Genomic DNA, 21,753 nt, shown 5'->3' on the forward strand with positions numbered 1-21,753 from the left:
AAATCTCACGGTCACTTTATTGTTACAATCCTAGTTATAGCAAATGTTCAGTGTTTACTTGGCGCACTTTTACTCCAGGGGGATGGATGGCAGTAAAGCGACGTTATGTGATGGCTAACACCAATGAGGAAGTTGAACAATACCCAGCAACTGAGCAAAGAAAGAGCGTTCTATCCGAAGCCATTTTACAAGCGAGACGTGCGCCCTGTTTGCCTTTGTCTTTTTACTTTACTTTGCTTAGCTACTAAGACTCAAGTCAGACCAAGAGACACGGCATTAAAGCGCCGAGATATTTCATCACCACAAAGTTATCGTCCTAATATCGCATGTCCTCTATCCAGAATCTCCAATCTTTTGGTAAGTAGCTAAATGCTGTCTAGCTAGCCAGCAAATGAACGGTTGCTAGCTAGCACTAGCTATTCTAGACATTCTGTTGGTAAACATGGCTAGCTACTTAAATTGTTATCAGAGTTGTTGACACAGATGGTGCTTTCAACTCTAAATCATATTTGGTGGCCTGTCACATGCCAGTTTGCATCTGTTGTAATGTAGCTAGCAACGAACAAACGCACGGAATTGTAATCTGGGCTGCTCTGTTTTGTCCCTCCCTTCCGCCCCCCCCTCTCTCTCCTTCTCACTCAGATCCCTTTGCTGATGCAACCAAGGGTGACGATTTACTCCCGGCCGGGACTGAAGATAAAATCCACATAAGGATACAGCAACGAAACGGACGCAAGACCCTGACTACTGTGCAAGGAATTGCAACAGATTACGACAAGAAGAAGCTTGTGAAAGCCTTCAAAAAGGTGAGTGGTGTTGTTTTGGTTCACGTCCATCACGTCAGTGATGATTTAAAACCACTGTCATTGCCTAAAGGGCACAATGCTGAACCCCTCTCGTCACTTGTGGTTTTTGGCTAGCATGTGAAGAGTGGAAACCCGATTTGCCAGGTCAAGATCTCAGCTGCATTCCCTAAGACTCCATTTGACAGTAGCATATCACTGTGGAATTCACAAGGGTCCACCCCCTGCCCCTCCCAGATGATAAGATTGACATGAGGCTTGTCTTATGCTGCGTTTGGCAGCTGTAGGATACTCCAGAAATACGAGTTCCCAAGTGGGAAATGACCACTAGAACGACCCTCCAAGTCGAAGTTCCAAGTGGGAAACTCAAACCAGTATGATACCCAAGTTTAGAGTATGTATCCACTATAACCTTACCTTTCTTGTCAGAAAACAAATGCTGATTCACAGTAAATGGTTAAAATGTTAACAGTATTCATCTTTCCGTACAATTTCAACATATTTCATTGTTAACAATCACACGTATGTATATTTGTTGTTAATGTTCATTATGAATTGCAAACAAAATCTCATTAGTTGAAGAGATCCCACTTCAAAAGCATTTTCGTGCATTAATGTCGGGAGTTATGACTTCGCCAACTGGGAGTTACAAGTTCCCAAGAACCAAACGAGCATACCATTAGACAGATGGTGATGTCATGTACAGGGGAGGCTACATAACAACAGGCTGCTCCTGTTATCTCACTTTGATGTTATCAGTTGTCCTAAGATGTTGAATTGACTTTTACTAAAGTAGTAAGTGTCTGTTGTTTATGAAAATGTAGCTAAACAAGAAGCGCAATACACTGTTGCTTACCAGTTTATCAACTGTCTGTCTCTGGTCATGTGAATGCAATTTTTTTCGTGGCTAATCGATGCATGTTTTTATGTTAATAGAAATTTGCCTGCAATGGTACTGTGATTGAGCACCCTGAATACGGCGAGGTCATCCAGCTGCAGGGAGACCAGAGGAAACACATCTGCCAGTTCCTCCTTGAGGTAAGGTCCTCTATGTTAACACTGCACAGAATATAATAAACTTGACCACTATTATAACCTAGCTGCATTACTATCTGTATTGGGGTTCGTCACAGACAAGTAATTTTTACTTGGGATTTCACTCAGTGAAATATATCTTAAAGAAAGTGTTATGGTCATTATGTAGCACATTGAATACGTCTGGTAAATGCTCGTGTGTGTGTGTGTGATACGTGTCTTTGTATTTCCCTCCAGATCGGCATTGTCAGGGAGGAGCAGTTGAAGGTTCACGGATTTTAAAGTAATGCTGTGGCCCCAAGACCAGGACCTCCTCTGCCTTTAGTCTTTTCCTCCTCGTTATGCATTGATCAATAAAGTTTAGCAACATGTCTGATGTAACACTCTGAGAGGCAATAAAAATGTCCCCCTTTTCAAGACGAAAAGCTCCAATCTCGGCTCTTATTCACCCTTTCCTATTCTCCCTCTCAGATCTGACTTGAAACTGGACAGAAAACATGTAGGCCCCTCTTTTTGGCCCAAATTGTTGTAAATGATAACATCTTAAGCACACAAACACTCTTAGTACATGCACTTTGGTAGTATCCTTAGTGCAGTAATTCTTGATGAATTGGCTTTGTCCATAGGTCAGTGATGGCCTGTAGCCTGAGCAGTGGTTCCCATCATGACTTTGTAAAGCCATCTTCGTAGAACGTGGTAGCTTGTAACATTGGAAAGGGGTACAGAGGCCCCAACTCAAAGGGCAGACTAAGGTGAAGTGATGCTCTCGAGCAGTTTTACTGAGAAGCAGAATACCACTAAGCCATTTCTTATTATGCATTTGTTATCTATGCAATATACCTGAACCACTGGTTGCATTTTTTTTATACAATACACCCTGCACAGCCAGAGATCTTTGCATACACTTGACCATTGTTTTTTTCAGTGCTAAATTATGTGTTGTCAGTGTTCTGGAACATGCAAATTGCAGAACAGAGAGCCACTGCACTTAGTTTCTGTAAATCCACCACATATAATCCCACAGGGTAAGCAAAGTGAAAGGGTGTGACGGCATGGGCCTGATGTTTCTCTTGGATGGACTGGTTGGATTCATTAGTCCTTTTAGAGCCCAAGATACTTGGTCCATCCCTGTCCCCCTCCAGCCCTTCAGCCACATGCCAGTTACTGAACAGTTCATTGCATGTATGTTGAGTGACAATGGCCCTTTCTCAATTGTTAGGAACCTCTCCTCCATCCTCCTATACTTCCTCAAAATGCATTGGAGAACAAGATCTAGGTTCCTCCTGTTTCCTCCAATGCTTTTTGAGTAGAAGTGACTGGAAGACAGAGGAGAGAACGCTGGGAATCAATGTTCTAACAATTGAGAAACGGCTACAATATGCCATGGACTTCAATTTGTCATGTTAATGAGGTCATTTAAAATATTTGTTCAATTATTGTTCTCAATAAGGACCGATCTTTGTATTTGCATGATGTGGGGATTGGAACTGTTTTGTAGACTATTGGATATTATTACTATAAGAACTGTATATTAGGCAAGATATCATAACTGGTGTCCCCATGACCCCACTGTTGACTGACATTCCATATTAAATTCCAGAGAGTTTTGACACCATGCTAATGTTAATCTAGTGTAGTGCCTAATCTCAGTTGAATCAATTTCATCACATGGTTAAGTCAGTTACATTTCTGCGAATGACTCTTGGATGAAATTGAGCAAAACATTTTTTTGAATTTTCATTATACCACCCCCTTCAAACCAGATTCAAGCATTCTTGTGGGTTAGCATGTCATTGGGATTAACCAAATTTCACCACAAATGGGATGTTACTGCGGACAAGTTACTGACAGAATGTTGACCTTTGTAACTACATACCACAAAGCAATATGAAGGGAAATTGTATGAACATTCAATGTGGAAAACCATGTCCTACTACATGTAAGTCGTTCCTTGTATGAAAATATATTGATGTATTTACAATCTATGGTCCTGAATGTTTTTAATGCCCTGTGTCAAGTTATTTAACATTTCTCAGTAATAAAATCAGGACACAATTTTTGTGTGAGTTGTGTGATTTACAGCGGCCTGCATAAGTAATGGGACAGTCAAGCATTTTTTCTTCTTTCGGCTCTACACTCCAAAAGTTTGGATTTGAAGTCAAACAATAACTATGAGGTGGCCTTGTGGTCTAGGACCATGGCCTACAGTGCACACATATGCTCATGTCGGCATGCGGTCGAATCTGGCCCATGTCCTGCTGAAATACCCTCTCTTCCTTACTTTCCAGTGTGTGTTTTGAGGTCTTTTTTTCTTAAAGTCTTATCATCAGTAAATGAAATGCATGTTCAATTGGATTTAAATCTGAAGAACCTTCCACTTTTTGGCTCTGAAAAACTCCCTTGTTGCTATGGCAGCTACGTTTTGGGTCATTGTCTTACTGTATGATAAAACACCATCCAATTAATTAGCTTGCACTCGAGCTGACAAGATCAGGGCTGTAGTGTCTGACATCTACCTCCTGGAAAGTCTTCCTGATCTGTGGGACAGTTGTTTTGGGGTTTTTCTTAGTTATGGTGAGCGTTCTTCGGTTATCCACTGTGGATGTCTTTCTTGGCCTACCAGCCCGTTTGCGATTGCTGAGCTCACCAGTGCTTTTCTTTCCTTTTTAATGATGTTCCAAACTGTTGATTTTGGTAAGCCTGAGGCTTTGGCTATATTCCTGATAATTTTCAGATTTTTCAGCCTAATAATGACTTCCTTGACTTTCATTGAAACCCCTTTGGTCCTCATGTGGACAGACACCAATAGCGAACTCCAAAGGCAAATGAAAAGCCTAGAATCAATACTAGACACTGACAGCTCTATTATGCCTGTACAAATGATGTGACAGAACATACCTGACTTACCAGAAACAACTGTCAAGCCAATTGTCCCATTACTTTTGGTACCCTAAAATAGGGGGCTATGTATAAAAAGTGTTTGGTGTTTCTGAATGGTGAAACCAATATATACACAAATAAAAGCTCTCGACTTTAACCTCATAGTAAATGTTTGATTTAAAATCCAAACTTTGGCAGTGTAGAGCCAAAAAAAGAAAAAATTGCTTCACTGTCCCATTACTTACGCAGGGCACTGTATTTTCAGACATATACAATGGAAATGTGTAATGCACAGTGACAGCACAGTGTGTGTCTGTATCAATGCTCAGATCATTTTTGTTCATTAATCTTTGGCTTTGTTGCTGTGACCACCAGTTTTGCCTGCAAGCCTATAATCCAGTTACCTCTGGAGTCTGGACTCAACCTCGAGTCTCCTGATTGTCCTTCAGGGTCAAAACCTGCAGATAATCCTCTTAAACAGGCCACAGAGAGAGTGTGGGAGTGCTGGGGCAGGTGCCAGGGAATGGATGCCAGCCTGACCATAAGAAGAAAGAGATTCATGCTAGCCTAAATAACCTGGCAATAATCTCTGCTCAAATCCCATTTGAGCTTCATGAGGCAGACATGAGTATGATTTTTAAGATTATTAAATACATTTCTCACATATACTATAGTTTGTGGCAATAGGCCTATAGTTAATGTAACAATTTAGGCATATCCAAATGAAGTAGAGCCTCCTGAAAAATGTGGAGAACATTGCAGTACAATATTGATATTACAAGATGAATAGGCTTGCTGTAGTATTTTGCCACACAAGCCACCTATAGTGGAAGCACCTCTCCATCCTACAACAAACAATTTTTTACTTTGTCACCCAATGTTCCAATGTTCTCACTGACATAATCAGGGGTAGACTTACATAAGGTTACTTCCTCTGTAAGCACTCCCCATCTCCAAATCGATGCCAAGACAAATCTCTTCAGCCATGTTGGATTTCCATTGTCATGATGGATGATAGCTGTAGTCAGACTGGATAGCAGTCCAGAAGAAGTCTTGGTGTCTGTCTGTCTGTCTGTCTGTCTGTCTGTCTGTCTGTCTGTCTGTCTGTCTGTCTGTCTGTCTGTGTGTGTACTTGACTTGTGTTGCCAATCAAGTCAGAGTGAGACTCCTGACGTCTCAGAGTTGATCTCGTCAGCAGTTTTTTGTCTGTGTGAGTCTCCAGGAACAGACGGTGGAGGGAGTGGTGCCCCAGGCTACCCGCCGTCCTCTCTGTGCCACTCAATTAATCCCTGCTGCTAGAAGACAGAGAGAGAGAGAGAAATGGGCAAAGTTAATGATGGATGTCCCACACTCCTCACCATGCACTTTCTCTTTCCCACTTTTTAATGACAGCAATGTTTATGTGAAAATGCAAGATTTCTAGATGATTTAATACTGGTTCCCATTCAATTTCATAACAATTTAATTAATTTAAAAAAAGGGTATCATTGTGTGATTTCAAAGTAGCCTAAGACAAAAAGGCAAGCAATGATCATGCTTGTATGTGGTATAATTGTCAACCAAAATGTATAACATTACAATTATTGGGCACTGCAGTTGGCAGTCAATTTAATTTGTTATTTTGTTAGATATTTGCCAGAGGCAAGCCAGCTGTTGTTGTTTTTTATTTGATTGGTTTTAACCCTCCCTTTTAATACCCCATTTCTTCTTTCTGAACATTTCCCCATAAGTCCATTTTCAGTCCATTCTGTTGCATGAAAGGCACATTATAGTGCCTTTTTATATGCAGTTATCAATAACAGCAATCAAAAGTGTGCTCTTTTTTTTCTTAAAGTCTGTTGGAAATCTGCCATATCTGGCAACCGCTGCGAAATCCAGGTCCCAAACAACAACATCATCCATAATAATAACATGAATTCCCAGCCAGACTTGCAGATGCCAATGGTGTCCACAGGGTTAGACTACTAGGGAGAGTAATAAAGGTTATTTAACTTGAAGATAAAGGCTATGCTTGCAGTACTTCTTAACCTTGGCCAAAAGCCTGGACTGGTCCATTCATTTGCATCCTCAGAACATTATTCTTATCAACAGATGATAGGAGAAATTGAGAAAACATGCTCTTTAATCTCACTCTTCCCCTTTCAACCAATATTTATTCATGAGTTATTGCACACATCTGTAAATATATTTCAAATAGCCTTTTGGGGTTATTTTCAAAGTCTTAAGCCTTAACCATCTGTCCGATCAAGCAATTATTCTTTAATGTATATTTCACTGACCTGCCTGGTGCCCAAATATGGTTCCCTTAAGAAGACTACCGTCACTAGACATTAATATTTGACTTAATAACGTATGCAATTACCAGCTTCAGGTGCGGCTATAATTGACGCTCCACACATCTGGCGTGTGCATGTGTAACCCTGTGATCAGGACAGCTTGTCAGGATGCAGGTAACCAACAAAATGCTATCAGCCTGACAGATACTCTGGCTTTCTGTGTTCATTGACATTACCATGGTCTGTTCCACTGTTTGCTGTTAGTTAGAAAGCATAACCCTTTCGCCGTTGTTCATGTGGTATGGTGTGGTGCATTTAAGCTAAGGCTTGAGCACTCACGAACGCACGCACGCACACACACACACACACACACACACACACACACACACACACACACACACACACACACACACACACACACATACATACACACACATACATACACACACACACACACACACACATTTGATCACATTGTATAGCTTTTTTATATTTTCTAGGTCAGAGCAAATACAGACAGTAAATATGATTCCCAATTACCCGATTCCTACAGAATCAAACTCAAGAAATAAGAGGTAGGGGGGAAGAAATTAAAATAAATAAATAATGAAACCAAATTATAAAAATATCATGTAATTACACAATTTACACATCACATTCTGTGTTATAGCATTATATATCATATATTCAATATATTCCATATTCAACTCAATAGCCAAAATGATTTGAAGGTTACCTTAAAGCATGACTGTGTGTATGAGCACATCTGGCACTACATCTCATGATGTTACGGAATACTTGCAGATTCTGTTTGGGTAGTTTGCACTTGGCAATGTGTGTCAAGCAATTCCTGTCCGTTTGAATTCACCTACTTGTTGTTTCCCTCAATCCCACCAGATGGCGATGTTTAATTGATAAGCATCAGCAATCGAGAGAATCAGTGTGAGGTCTTACCCATACTGATCTGGTGAGACTCTTTCTCCAAAGGCTTTCAATGGAAATTCCATTAAACAACATACACATTCTTCCCCATAAACCATAATGTATCTGGGGATAGTAATTGGCTTGATAAATTAATATTTTCAAAGTAGCCAGTATTCAAACCCTCTGATATACCAGGTGATAAACCACATCACAGGACTGTGTGTATATGTTTTATTTATATTATGTTTTACCTAACCCCATTATTGAAATATAAGAACATAAATTACTCGTTCTCAGAGTTGGTTAACTCTTGAGGCTCCTTGGGTCTCCACCAAATTGGGTAAATCCTCTTTAAGTTTTGGTGCACCTCACTCCTGGAACAATCTACAAAACACATTACAATTGGTTGTTCTGGGGTCGCTCGGGCAATTAAGAATATTGATTGAGGACCTCTTTGGTGAACCATGTGATTGTTTCTCTTGATATAGCATAATATTGTGGTTTTAAATGATGTATTGGATATGTATAGTATTTTACTGTGTTGTATATTGAATGTGTTGTTTTGAAATTGTTTTTATATTGTTGATAGGGTGCACCTGCAAAAGAGGCCTTGGTCTCAGTGTGTTTCCCCTGGATAAATAAAGGTTAAATAAATGTGTGACCACTTGAGGTCCTTGCCAAGCGTCAGCAAATAGGTCTGATAGTGTGGGCTACTAGTCAACAGAGACACTCAGGCTCTACTACAAACAGCCTCAATTAAAAGTGGAGACAGGGGACTATGTGTTTTTATTGGCTGTACAAACTGCCATGGTTACTGCCAGAGTTCTGGTTATGTTGAAATATGTTACTCTGAGCCTTCAGTTTTAGTCATGAGAGATATGAAAGTATTATGTGTGCATGTCTCTCTCTCTCTCTCTCTCTCTCTCTCTCTCTCGCTTTCTCTCTCTCTCTCTCTCTCTCTCTCTCTCTCTCTCTCTCTCTCGCTTTCTCTCTCTCTCTTTCTCTCTCTCGCTCTCTCTCTGACAATAGTAGAGGTTACATTTATTGCTTATGTCACAACCACCACAAGTATGCAGGTCTCCCTGGCCTCCCTGGCCTCCCTGGCCTCCCTGGCCTCCCCCCCAGGCCATTGTCAAATAATGGAGGGAGCTGGTACCTAGAGATGAGGAAAGGAAAACAATATAGCAGCTATTTATCAATGTTGGCTGAGTCCACTTGTTGTGGCAGCTGTGAGGTGTAGTCCTCAGATGTCCCTCTCCAACGGTGGATGACAGCAAGGGAGTAACACAACACTCAATCACTCGCTATTTCTCCCAACACCTGTCACTGTTGTGGAATGGCTCCACGGGGGGTCGTTCACTCTCGCTCGCATCTTCTCCTGCCGTACAGTTAACAAAAATACCAATAAAGCTTCGAATGAAAACTTTATCTTAACACTGAATGCCTTTTCTAAAGTCAAATAAAGTGTTCATCAAAGCTCCTCTTCAAAACCAGACATTGATTGGACCCTGGGTGTTACACTGAGTTACACTGGCCGTTACCAATCACCAATTAAGTCTCATATGCAAAGCATGTTCAAACAACGAAAAGTTCATATGAAAAGTAATTTCTTGGGGCAGTCAGTGACGTAGCACACTAAGGCGCATACCATATCATCGCAAGGTGGTCCCTGGTTTGATTCCGGCCATCGACATATCCTGCATGTCATCCTTCCTCTCTCTCAACCATCCTTCCTGTCAATATCTACTATCTCTATCCCAATAAAGCAGAAATGCCCTAAAAACATATATTCATAAAAGTAATTTCTTCACTAGAGTTTGCTCAATTTAGAAATAGAACCTCAGAGTGTCTGGAGAGGTGCAGTATTATCAATACATAATACAACATTAAAAGTGGCTGATCGCCTTGTGTGTATCTCTGGAAAATTAAGCATTACACACACTTAGATTCAGACTAAATAGCTACTTTTTTTTAGTTTTTGGGACATACCTCAACAATATCATAGTCACCTTTCATCGATACGGGGTAAAAGATTTACACAAGATACTTTGGCACTGATCTACTGTTCTATCATCATTCCCACTCAATCAGTCCCTTGGAACAAGCCAAAAATATTTCAGTAGCTAAAAACAGACTCTCCTATGTCTCTCTCTCTTTGGTCTCAATCCCCTCTCTCCCTTTCTGGCCCTGTCAAAACTTTTAAAAAGTGGACCAAAGTGATTTTAAATAGCATGGTGCATGACTAATGATAGAAACATGTTAAAATCATTGCAGGAGAGTCCTTGGAAGACAAATGAATTTTCAGCAGAATAATTAACTTAATTAACAAATTTGCATGCATATTCATCAAGCTATTGAGGTCTTTCCAGCTCAGCTTGATGAACGCTGGTGTAATAACCACCTCATTAACATTCTGCCATCTACCGCCATTTGTAGATGAAGATGAGACATAAAAAAGTGGTGCGCCCACACATACACACACACTTTTCTTAATGGATCATCCCCGCCTTCGCCTGATGCATAGATGTTATAGATATTTCATGCATAGTGTGCATTAACTGTGAAATCTTGACATATCCACAGGCCCCCTGTCTATTCTTCTCCAGTGTTCACTGTGGAGCCTGGTCCTGGGTGTGGCTGTGCTCTGCTCCCCTAACACTGCCTATACTCTCCCCTGAGTATAACGCTGGCAACCATCCCTGACTCACAGATCTCCACGGCCTCCAGACTGTGGTGGGTGGAGGCTGGCATCCCTGCACTGTCTCTGCAGGGCAAGCTTAAATGGCAGCTCGAGGATACCAGCATTTGTGCAATCAAGCAGCTCTATGGCTACTTTGCCCTTCACTCATATGTGCGTGTGTGTGTGTGTGTGTGTGTGTGTGTGTGTGTGTGTGTGTGTGTGTATGCGTGTGTATGCGTGTGTATGCGTGTGTATGCGTGTGTATGCGTGTGTGTGCGTGTGTGTGTGTGTGTGTGTGTGTATGTGTGTGTGTGTGTGTGCATTGGAGAGCTTTTGTTGATGTTGAGGTTGATGTTTGTCATTAATTCAAAATGCCTCTATTAAAGGTCTGGTCACACACACACACACACACACACACACACACACACACAGATAAATAATAATAATATAATACATGCCATTTAGCTGACGCTTTTATCCAAAGCGACTTACATTACAGTGAGTGCATAGATTTATTTTTCAGTATATATGGTCCCACACATATGAGTGAGGGGTGGGGCAGCCGGAGAGCTGCTTGATTGGACGAATGCTGGTGTCCTTGGGCGCCACCCGTGCACACACTCCTTTAGAACTTCTCTGTTTTCTATTATTAGAAGTTTAGCTGTTTATCCCCCTAGAGCTGCTCCGTGAGGCGCCTGCTTGATGGTGGCATCGGCAGGAAAGTTCTGAAGAAAGTCTCAAAAGCCACAGAGGAATTTGATTACCTCGATCTGTTATCCACAGAGTGAGTGATGGAGCCGCTAACCATCTGTCTCCTGTTTCATTTGCATCGTCAACACCTGCCTGTCTGTTTATCGCTCACAGGTTTTTTTTTTCATCAGTGATCCTATTTTTATTTTATTTTTTTAAAGACACAACTTTACAGAATCAAAAATGTTTTAGTTTGTTTTGGTTAAGAAATGAATTGATTGAACGCCTGGGAGCTATCTTCTTTGATTTTTGTTGTTGTTGTTTTTTTTACAATATCACACTGTGTCTTTGAGATATAGATAGATAGATAGATAGATAGATAGATAGATAGATAGATAGATAGATAGATAGATAGATAGATAGAAGATGGAGGACAGCCTGCAGGACAACAACACAAGAGAGGTGTGGAGCAGCGTGAGGAAGATCACCGGCTACAAGCAGGCTAACGACCTGCAAGTGGCTGGAGATCTGGACAGGGCCAATGAGTTGAACCAGTTCTTCAACAGGTTTGACTCAAGGGCTCATTGTCTCTCTCCCCCCAGCTCCACGAACGACTCTCCACTCCATCCTCCTTCTCCTTCTCCTCCCCAGCTCCTCCAGCCCTGCTCAGCTACTGGACCAGCCCCCCTCCCCTCCCCTTGCACTGTCTGGACCCATTCACACCTCTCACCTGCCCATCCAGTACCCTCTCCCTTCCCTCTCCCTCTACAGCCCCTTTGACTCCATTCACACCTCCCCTCCATTCCCCTCCTCCTTCAGCCCCACCATTTCCTCACTTCACAACTCTTCAGCGCCCCCCATCATTCTTCCCCACGACACCACTGCCACAGCCAACGACCATCCCCACCACCCCCCTCTCCAGTGTCTTCATCAGTACAGCTCAGGTGAAGAGAGTGCTGGGGAAACTCTGCACCAGGAAGGCTGCATGATAGTGTGAGCCCGAGGGTGCTCAAAGTCTGCACGGACCAGCTGTGTGGAGTACTCCAGTACCTCTTTAACCTGAACCTGAAAAGGTCCCATCAATGTGGAAAACATCTTGCCTGCTACCGGTACCAAAGCAGGGATGTGTGTCTGGCACTGGTGCCTCCCAGGGACAGTTCTGGCTCCCTTCTTCTTCATCACCCTTTATACCTCGGACTTCAGGCACAACACAAATACTTGCCATCTGCAGAAGTACCTGGGGGTGCACATGAATAATAAACTGGACTGGACTGGACTGGAAACACAGATGTCCTGTAAAAGAGGGGCCAGAGCCAGCTTTATTTCCTGAGGAGGCTCAGGTCCTTTGGTGTGTGCAGGAGTCTGTTGAACATGTTCTACCAGTCAGTGGTGGCCAGCACAGTGCTGTACGCGGTGGTATGCTGGGGGGGCAGTATCAAGGAAGGTGACACCAAGAGGCTGAACAAGCTTATTAGGAAAGGACACTGTGGAGGAGGACACTGGACTCTGTGAAGGAGGTGGTCAATAGGAGGATGTGGACCAAACTTCTGGCCATCATGGACAATCCCTCCCATCCCCTATATGACACTGTGGCAGAGCAGAAAAGCTCCTTTAGCAACAGATTACTACAACCACGTTGCACTAAGGAGCGCTATAGGAGACCTTTTTTGTCTGCCGCAATAAGACTGTACAACTCCTCCTCCGGCTGGCTCGATCAGGGTGATCTGAGTCAGGCTGGGGGATGTTAAATCATACTGGACTGTCCTTACTGTATATAATGTTTCAGATGTTTCACTATTTTATTTTATTATTCTATTGTCACTTTATTTTGTTGTTTGTGATGTGAGCTGTTGTAACTCCTTAATTTCCCCTCTGGAATCAATAAAGTACCTGTCTATCTATGTATCTATCTATCTCTAGATTATGTGGGTAGATTATTTGTAGGACCTTTTAGCGGTGGACGTGTTTCATCTACTCTCTTTGTGTTCCCCTCTGTGCTCTCTTTGCTCCTCTGTTCTCCAGGTGGTGTCTGGGACTGCAGAGGCTGTCGGGGCTGTGCCTCTGCCTCTGCCTCTGCCTCTGCCTCTGCCTCTGCCTCTATCTCTATCTCTATCTCTGCCTCTGCCTCTGCCTCTATCTCTGCCTCTGCCTCTGCCTCTATCTCTATCTCTATCTCTGCCTCTGCCTCTGCCTCTGCCTCTATCTCTATCTCTGCCTCTGTCTCTGCCTCTGCCTCTGCCTCTGCCTCTATCTCTGCCTCTGCCTCTGCCTCTATCTCTATCTCTATCTCTGCCTCTATCTCTATCTCTGCCTCTGCCTCTATCTCTATCTCTATCTCTATCTCTATTTCTGCCTCTGCCTCTGCCTCTGCCTCTGCCTCTGCCTCTGCCTCTGCCTCTGCCTCTGCCTCTGCCTTTGCCTCTACCTCTGCCTCTGCCTCCAGCTGGTGATACATGGACTAGCATGACACTTTGTTGGATCCCGACCAAATGCCAACCCTATTCTTCCCATCACCCCCCCCCTGGGACTGCAGAGGCTGTCGGGGCTGTGCCTCTGCCTCTGCCTCTGCCTCTGCCTCTGCCTCTATCTCTATCTCTATCTCTGCCTCTGCCTCTGCCTCTATCTCTGCCTCTGCCTCTGCCTCTATCTCTATCTCTATCTCTGCCTCTGCCTCTGCCTCTGCCTCTATCTCTATCTCTGCCTCTGTCTCTGCCTCTGCCTCTGCCTCTGCCTCTATCTCTATCTCTATCTCTGCCTCTGCCTCTGCCTCTATCTCTATCTCTATCTCTGCCTCTATCTCTATCTCTGCCTCTGCCTCTATCTCTATCTCTATCTCTATCTCTATTTCTGCCTCTGCCTCTGCCTCTGCCTCTGCCTCTGCCTCTGCCTCTGCCTCTGCCTCTGCCTCTGCCTTTGCCTCTACCTCTGCCTCTGCCTCCAGCTGGTGATACATGGACTAGCATGACACTTTGTTGGATCCCGACCAAATGCCAACCCTATTCTTCCCATCACCCCCCCCCCCCCCCCCCCCCCCCACCTCCACCACTATCATCACCACCTAAAAACTGTGGACTGCACCCCTCCCCCCTCTGTGTTCCCTCAGGCCCCCTGTAACACCCCTGCCTCCCCACTACCCCTCCCCCTCCCAGACTCTTCCATGGTGGAGTAGGCATGGCAGTGATGCATGCAGACCAGTGGAATCCTGGGATAGCTGGTCCCATAGGAGGCTATACAGTGATGGAGGAGGTGGCACAGAGCCAGGATGGGAGTACCATGGTCCATTGCCTATGTATCAGGAACAGAGATGTAGCCATTCTATTGGCAAGGCTTGTGGTTTTTTGTAAATTTTGTGTTGCTTTGGAGGATGAATGAGGATGTGTTGTGAGGATTGATTCCTTCATTTTGGTCATTTAAAAAGGTTCTATAAAAGGTTCTATAAAACACTATTAATATGTCATCACACATCTCTCAAATCTTTCAAAATAGATGCAGTCAGAAGGAGTCGTGCCATTTCAAAATACAACTGTGTTGATGATCAAATCTCAAACAAATAAAAGGTTTTCAATTTCATGAGCTGCTCTTGGAATAAGATGCTTATGAAAACAATTGATTAAAATTCAGCGCTACATCTTACAACCCAGCACCATCCCTCTTCTTCCTCACCCACCACCCATACACGCACACATGCAGAAATGTGCAACATATGTGCAGGCAAAAACTCCTGCAGCTCAGCCAACACTGGGCGAGATGAGGGAGACCAGAATCTGGGGACTTTCTGTCCCTCGACTCCCTCGACGACTAACAAAGCACAGATGTATTTGATCTGTCGGGTTAGTCTAATCCTCACACATGATGTAAATCAGAAAAGATTCAAGACTGTTTAAATCAAATACAGTTATAGTTTTGGTATGACATGTCTAACATTCTCAATGAAACATATTGCAGTGACTGTTTTGTCATTTCTGTGATTCAGTGATTCAGTGGTTCATTGCATAAAATTATTATTATTATTTTTCCTATTCAATAGAAACTGCTTCCTTCAAATGTGATGTGCCTCAGCGGCTTTGCATGTCAGCAGGACTTTCTAGATTTTAAATTATTGCCAAGTGAGCAGTTGGTCTTGTATCTACACTACACACACACACACACACACACACACACACACACACACACACACACACACACACACATGACACACATAAATAGAGGCACACACACACACACTCACACACAAACACACATCTGTGGATCAGTGTCATTTAAGGACAAGGATAAATGGAACAAAGGTTAATAAGTTTATTTGTAGCTAAGGTATGCAAACTTTTCTCAAACAACTAATATTCCTCTGACAATTAAATCTAGCCTGATCATCAAGGGCATTGGCAATCAATTTAACAAATGTCTGTCTTCTTAATATGTAGTATACTACTACCAGCTTTGGGAACTAGAATTCTGAATAGTATGAAAATACTTATATTTCACAAACTACAGTAGTACTAGATTTTTACATTTGTCCTTATAGCAGTTAGTCTCTGACTTGGCAATGGTGTTTGATATCATTGGTCCGTCCTGGATAAATACTCTCCTCACTGGCACCAAACCTGCATGCTGAACTACAGACTTATGCCAACAACCTTTTGAATCATTACATAGTCATCACTGGACCGCCATACTGAAGTGAAAGAGATAAATCTGGCCACAGTATCACACTAAATGTGTCTGTGTGTGCTAAATTAGTCGCGAATGAAACTAATGACATTTTTCAGGGACTTTAGGTCATTAGCATTTTGGAGCTTAGCATTAGCTGAGAATATAAATCGCTTCATTGTCTGACAACCTTTCCAAATGACTGTTAATGTGTCCTTGATTAGCCCATGTCTAGTGCAGACAAACTTCATGTGATTTGTCCAAATAAGAGTAGTTCTTACATATTTAATCTCTGGGTCTCCAGTCACACTAATAGTCTCTCAGATGAATGGGGTCAATGGTTCTCGTCTCTTATTCCTGCAGACTTGGTGAACTGCACTTGTTCGAATCTCAACAGAATACCCTTTGGACATGAAGAGAGACACTGTAGATGAATACAGTTCATACCATATAGTTTTTATCTCTTAAATTCAACTCTAAATAAATGTTTGCTACATAAAAAAATATTAGGCATGATCTATCTCCAACTACATCATAAGCACACAGACAGACACATACACACCAAACCATAGCATACTATTAGACCATTCCATAACATTTGATACCATACAATATCATACAGTGTGTCTGTACCACACATGTACTGTATAGCCTATATCACCCCAACATGGACTAGCAGGTTCAGGCAGCATTTGTTACCTCTTAGTATCACAGCCTAAAACCCCCTGACTCCCCATGTTGAATTTCCCCTATGCCAAAACAAAATGTGAGAATGTGCCAAGTGCAGAAATAGGGGGAGTTCTTAATCGGGCCAGAACGGGTGCCAAACCGACACCAATCTAATATGTAAACAAGTTTTTGGCTGCCGATATGGTGCAACTTCTGTTTGGAGCATCACCTGCACCCACCTCTCTGAGGGCCTGCTTTTCAAAGGGGCTTAGCTCCTTAAACCGTCTAATTAAAATGAGAAATCCCTCCGCCAAGCCCCCCACTGCCAGCCCCAAAAAAGATTATTAGGAATTGAATGGGGAAAATTTTGCATCCCACACCATCTGCGACCCGGGACTTGTGGCAAATTTTGGGAACGGTGACAGAGAGAGAGAGAGAGAGAGAGACAGAGAGAGACAGAGAGAGAGATCTGTAAAGGGGGGGTGCCTTTTCACAGCCAAGTAGAGACAGAGGTGTGAGGAGTGGGCCACAGCCACAGTTATGTACAGCCCCACACAGATAAATTAACATCACAGGAGCACAGGCTATTAATTTGTGATCACGTCTCCCTAGGTACTCAGGTGTCAGTTAACCCCCCTTGGACTACTGATGCTAGCATTGTTACCGACCATAAACAATCATGGATACTATACTGTACCACTTATGCATGGCAGATGCCATTACTCACATCAGATTACAATGCTAAAGACTTTGACATCCTCACACACCAGGTTCAACAATCGTCTTGAGAATTGAACTGCTCAACACTTTGTCATGCATACAGCTGTTGGTGTAAAGTGCATTAACAAAAGGCACTAACTGGATCTGGCTTTAAGGCCATGAAATTTCCCCCAATCCTAATCGCTCCTTTAGGCTGATTTGGATTGGCTTTTAACTGGTGGTAAGCCTTTGCTATGTCAGTCATTGATCTTCTGCAGCATATGTTTATTGTGGGCTTTTAGTACAGCTCATCCTCGTCCTCATCATCAGTGTCTTATCTTAGATTCCAATGAAATTACATGTATTTGACAAGCAAATGTAACTGGTACAGAGAGATGAGGGTGAAATAAGTACTATTCCAACGGGTACAGTGACATACAGGATTGTAATTCAACACGAACACCTTCCATATAGCATCACGTCAATCTTGAAGTTGTTAAGTGACAATGCAAGTGTGGAAAAAATAGTGCCGAAATCAGATTGATGAACTGGATTTTGAAGTGCTAATTTGTGGGCCTCTTTCTCTCCATGGTTTTGTCTCCTGAAAAAGTAACATATGCTCTGCTCAGCTCTTAGATGTGAAATATCACCACATGGGGTATATCTGACACTTTCCATTCCCATCACCAAATCAACAATTACAAGTTCATCAAAAAGCACATGTTCATTCATATGTATTTTTTTTTAGGTGTCAAAATGTAGGAGGTGTTTTCACTTCATTAGGCCAGAACAGGTGTGTCTGTACCTAATCATAATTAAGCAGGTACTTACTAGCATTCTATTTATCCTCTTCGAGCTCTGTAAAGAAGAACACTGAGCGGCTTTAGATATGCATGATTCTTAATTCAAGTTTTGTATTTGTTAATCTCGTTCCCAGACACCGAGCGAGGACGTTTGTATTTGGCAAGGTGTGAAATCACAAGGTGTGATATTGGTGTGAAATCAATAGATGTGGTCATCCAGTCTGATGCAGTAGCAATGTACCCCTGTCAAAGTAATTTTTCCTTGCAAGTGCTCAATTAACCCTAACCTGTCAAATGTCTGTCCTTCATTTGCATTATGTGGCGCAAATTTTTCAGGATGACAGTGGACATTCGTCGAAGCCGTCGAAGACAACATTCATCGCCCCCCCCCCCCCCCCCTCTCTCTCTCTGTCTCTCTATCTGAGTTTAGTGATCAATTTGCGCTCTAAAGTCAAGATAGTCTCTAAATTATTATATTCTGGGGGATCGTTTCTGCAGACCAGGAAATACGGTATTATGTACTATCAAGGGAGACTTGGTTTTGTAAAGTACAGCATATTTTTTCACGACATTTTACAAATAAATTCTATCAACGTGAAGTCGATGATGGCATATGATAATACTAATAATACTAATAATTATAATAATAATAATAATAATAATAATAATAAGATGATGAAGAAGAAGAAGAAGAAGAAGAAGAAGAAGAAAAGTAAGTGTTTTTTATCAGCAAACGGAAATCAAAACAGTTAAATTTAGTCCATTTTATTATCCATTTTGTTGTACAAAACAATGTTGTGACTGTATACAAATTTGAAAGCAGGAAAAAAACAACAGTGCACTCCTTTATACCCCACGAAAACCTTTCATTGAAGATTACAATAATAACCATTCGAAACATCATTGACATTGCATAATTTATGTGTGCCAAATATACATTTCAAATGAAGGCAAGACATTTTCATGATGCGTAACAATTGCTGTACTCAGAATAATTGAATATTTTTCTAAATGTTAATAAACTATACACATTTCTCATCAGCAAAAACACATGGCCAGCATTGTAACGATGGGACTTCAGGAACAGTATGAGTTGCTAGTTTCATATGCGTATTAGCCTATTATTTACATGTAAACAATGGTCCTGTAATGTATTGTGCACGATAAATAAACAAACACACCGTCATCATAATCAAGAAACCCAGTTCCCCACACCTTCACAGCGCCACAACCTTCATGAACCCAAAAGTTCCACTGGTATTGTGGAATGGGTTCGCATTCCAATAAAATACCAAGAATAACCTGAATAATGAAAGTCCAATGTAGGCCTATATTCAGATTTATTCAATCATGTTCATATTTATCTAGTGACAGGTTTATATGTTATGAATAAGATACTGTAACTGTACATTCTTCCATTAATATTTCACTCAATTATTTACACAAAGTTTGACACTGTAGAAAACACACATGTGAATAAGTATTGATATTGTCACAAATAGAAAATAATCAGATAAATAAATCGGCAGATAAATAGCCTAGATGAAAACAATCTAAAACGTTTATCTTGGCTTGGGACAAATTGTATTTCTGCATCTGTAATACTGGTGGCAATAAAAACGTCGGAATTGTCTGCAGCCTCTTTTAAGTAGCCGACTAATTTTTAAAGGTTGACAGATCCCCCACTGGCCTACACCGTTTAGTATAGAATAATAGAGTTGTCTCTGGCTGGAGTTCTTTATTGCATAGTTCCCTTTGCCTTTATTGCTGTCTGATTTACGACTTTGCATCACTAGGCCGAACACCATATCTCATTGTCCTTTAAATTAGCCTAATTCAATTCAAAGTTAGAATGATAAATATCATATACTGGAAATTAATTTCGAAAAAGATATAGCTCTTGCAGGATATCGTGAACGGGCAGGATATTGTGAACGGGCAGGGCTGTGTGTTCGCACGCTTGCGTGCGTGCGTGCGTGCGTGCGTGTGTGTGTGTGTGTGTGTGTTTGTAACCTAGGCTATGCTATATCAACTGGGCATCCTTAACAATTAAAAAATATTTCACAAACCATTGTTTGTTTCCGTTGGCATGTGTGTTTTCTCTAAAAAAGGATTCCACGACAAAACGTGTTTACTCTCAGGATAATTACCATACAATTAAACAACCAAAAGGCCATCTAAAATGCGCAACGTTGTAAATAATAAATGTGTGGGTAAAGGATTGTATTTAATAGTAATTAGTCCGCAAAGAGCTGGTCACATTTGACTTTCTCTCATCAATTATGAAAGGGCGTGTTTAATTCATCCTGCATTGGGTAAAACTGGCTGCGGAGATGGATGTCATAAGGTAAGTGGATGTCAGAGGACTCCCTTGACATCGAATTCTGGCCGAGAGAACTGCGGCCTGGCACCGCGCAGTACCGCATGCCGTAATGACAGCTTTTCCCATAGTCAGCTGGGTCTTCGTGCTTAAGGGAGAATATCCCGTTGAAGTTGATTGGAGGACTAAGCGCACCTTCGAATGCTGGGCTTGGACATTCTGGCGACGTGCTCTCATAAAAAGACTCGTAGGCACTGCAGTAACTGTATGGTCTGAAAGCTTTGGCGCTGTCCACGGTGCTGTTTCCGTGCCCTGGAGCAGTTACAACTTCGGAGCTGTGGTAGGGTGGATACATAGCGTCAAATGAAGACCTGCCAGTGAAAGACGCCTCTCCGTTGTGGTCTGTGATTGCGTTTCTGGCATTCAGCTGCAGACACCCCGCCACTAAATTAGTTGTTGGCTGAGAAATTCCCTTGCACAGTGTTTGAACGAAGGTCAATAGGTCTGGTCTCTTGCCAGTGCTGAGAATCTCCGAGAGGGCCCAGATGTAGTTTTTCGCCAGGCGAAGAGTCTCTATCTTGGAGAGTTTTTGCGTTTTGGAGTAGCAGGGCACGACCTTGCGTAGGCTGTCCAGCGCGTTGTTCAGTCCGTGCATTCTACTCCGTTCGCGCGCGTTGGCCTCCATGCGCCGCAGTTTGACTCTGTCGATTCGTGACTTGGTCATTTTCTTCTTCCGCGGTCCCCTACTCCTCGGCATACCGTTCTCGTCTTGGCCTTCCTCTCTCTCGTCGTTATCCCTCTCCGAATCTTCCTCCTCCATGGTATTGATCTCAGTTTGGGAGATGATATCCGTTTTTAGGAAAGGCTCGTGTTTACTGACCTTGATGTCACTCACGCAGTCTAGAGGAAAGTTTGCCCGAAACCGGGTCTCTGACATCCTCGATGGTTCCTCAAATGGTAAGGTCAACATCGTCCTACTTTATCCTGGGGATAAAGATATCATTTGTTAGTTAGGATTTATAATGATCACCCTGGCTCCCCACGTTTAACAATGTAGTGAAAACATAATTGACATTCAACAATTTAAGCCTGTATAATGTTTTATTTGATATTCTCTAAACATTTTTCAATAAAGACAAATGACTGTACAATCTGTATTCTTACTGATGATAACGGAGAAGAAACAAATAATAGCCTAACAAGATCATCGCACACACCCTCCTCAATTTAGTGTCACTCTAATTTAATTGACGCTCACTTTGAATTCCCCGGTGATGAACTGATCTCTGATTAAAGGATAATCTCGGAACGAAAAAGTAATGCATGC

General features: G+C 42.2%; 2 protein-coding genes across 2 annotated transcripts; one reads left to right on the forward strand and one right to left on the reverse strand.

Annotated features, from left to right (window-relative positions):
* The first annotated feature begins 149 nt into the window (after nucleotides 1-149).
* Nucleotides 150-2,263, forward strand: eif1b (eukaryotic translation initiation factor 1B). The gene is made up of 4 exons (XM_083673763.1): nucleotides 150-357; nucleotides 643-806; nucleotides 1,740-1,841; nucleotides 2,076-2,263. The coding sequence occupies exons 1-4, from the start codon at nucleotides 327-329 to the stop codon at nucleotides 2,118-2,120; spliced, it is 342 nt and encodes a 113-aa protein (XP_083529889.1). The 5' UTR covers nucleotides 150-326; the 3' UTR covers nucleotides 2,121-2,263.
* Nucleotides 2,264-20,382: 18,119 nt separating this feature from the next.
* neurod6a (neuronal differentiation 6a) lies at nucleotides 20,383-21,396 on the reverse strand (the record flags this gene model as incomplete). The annotated part of the gene is made up of 1 exon (XM_083669215.1): nucleotides 20,383-21,396. One exon carries the CDS (start codon nucleotides 21,394-21,396, stop codon nucleotides 20,383-20,385), a length of 1,014 nt encoding a protein of 337 aa, XP_083525341.1.
* Between the last annotated feature and the right edge of the window lie 357 nt (nucleotides 21,397-21,753).

This window comes from Argentina silus (genome assembly GCF_951799395.1).
Source record: "Argentina silus genome assembly, chromosome: 1".
Lineage (NCBI taxonomy): Eukaryota > Metazoa > Chordata > Actinopteri > Argentiniformes > Argentinidae > Argentina > Argentina silus.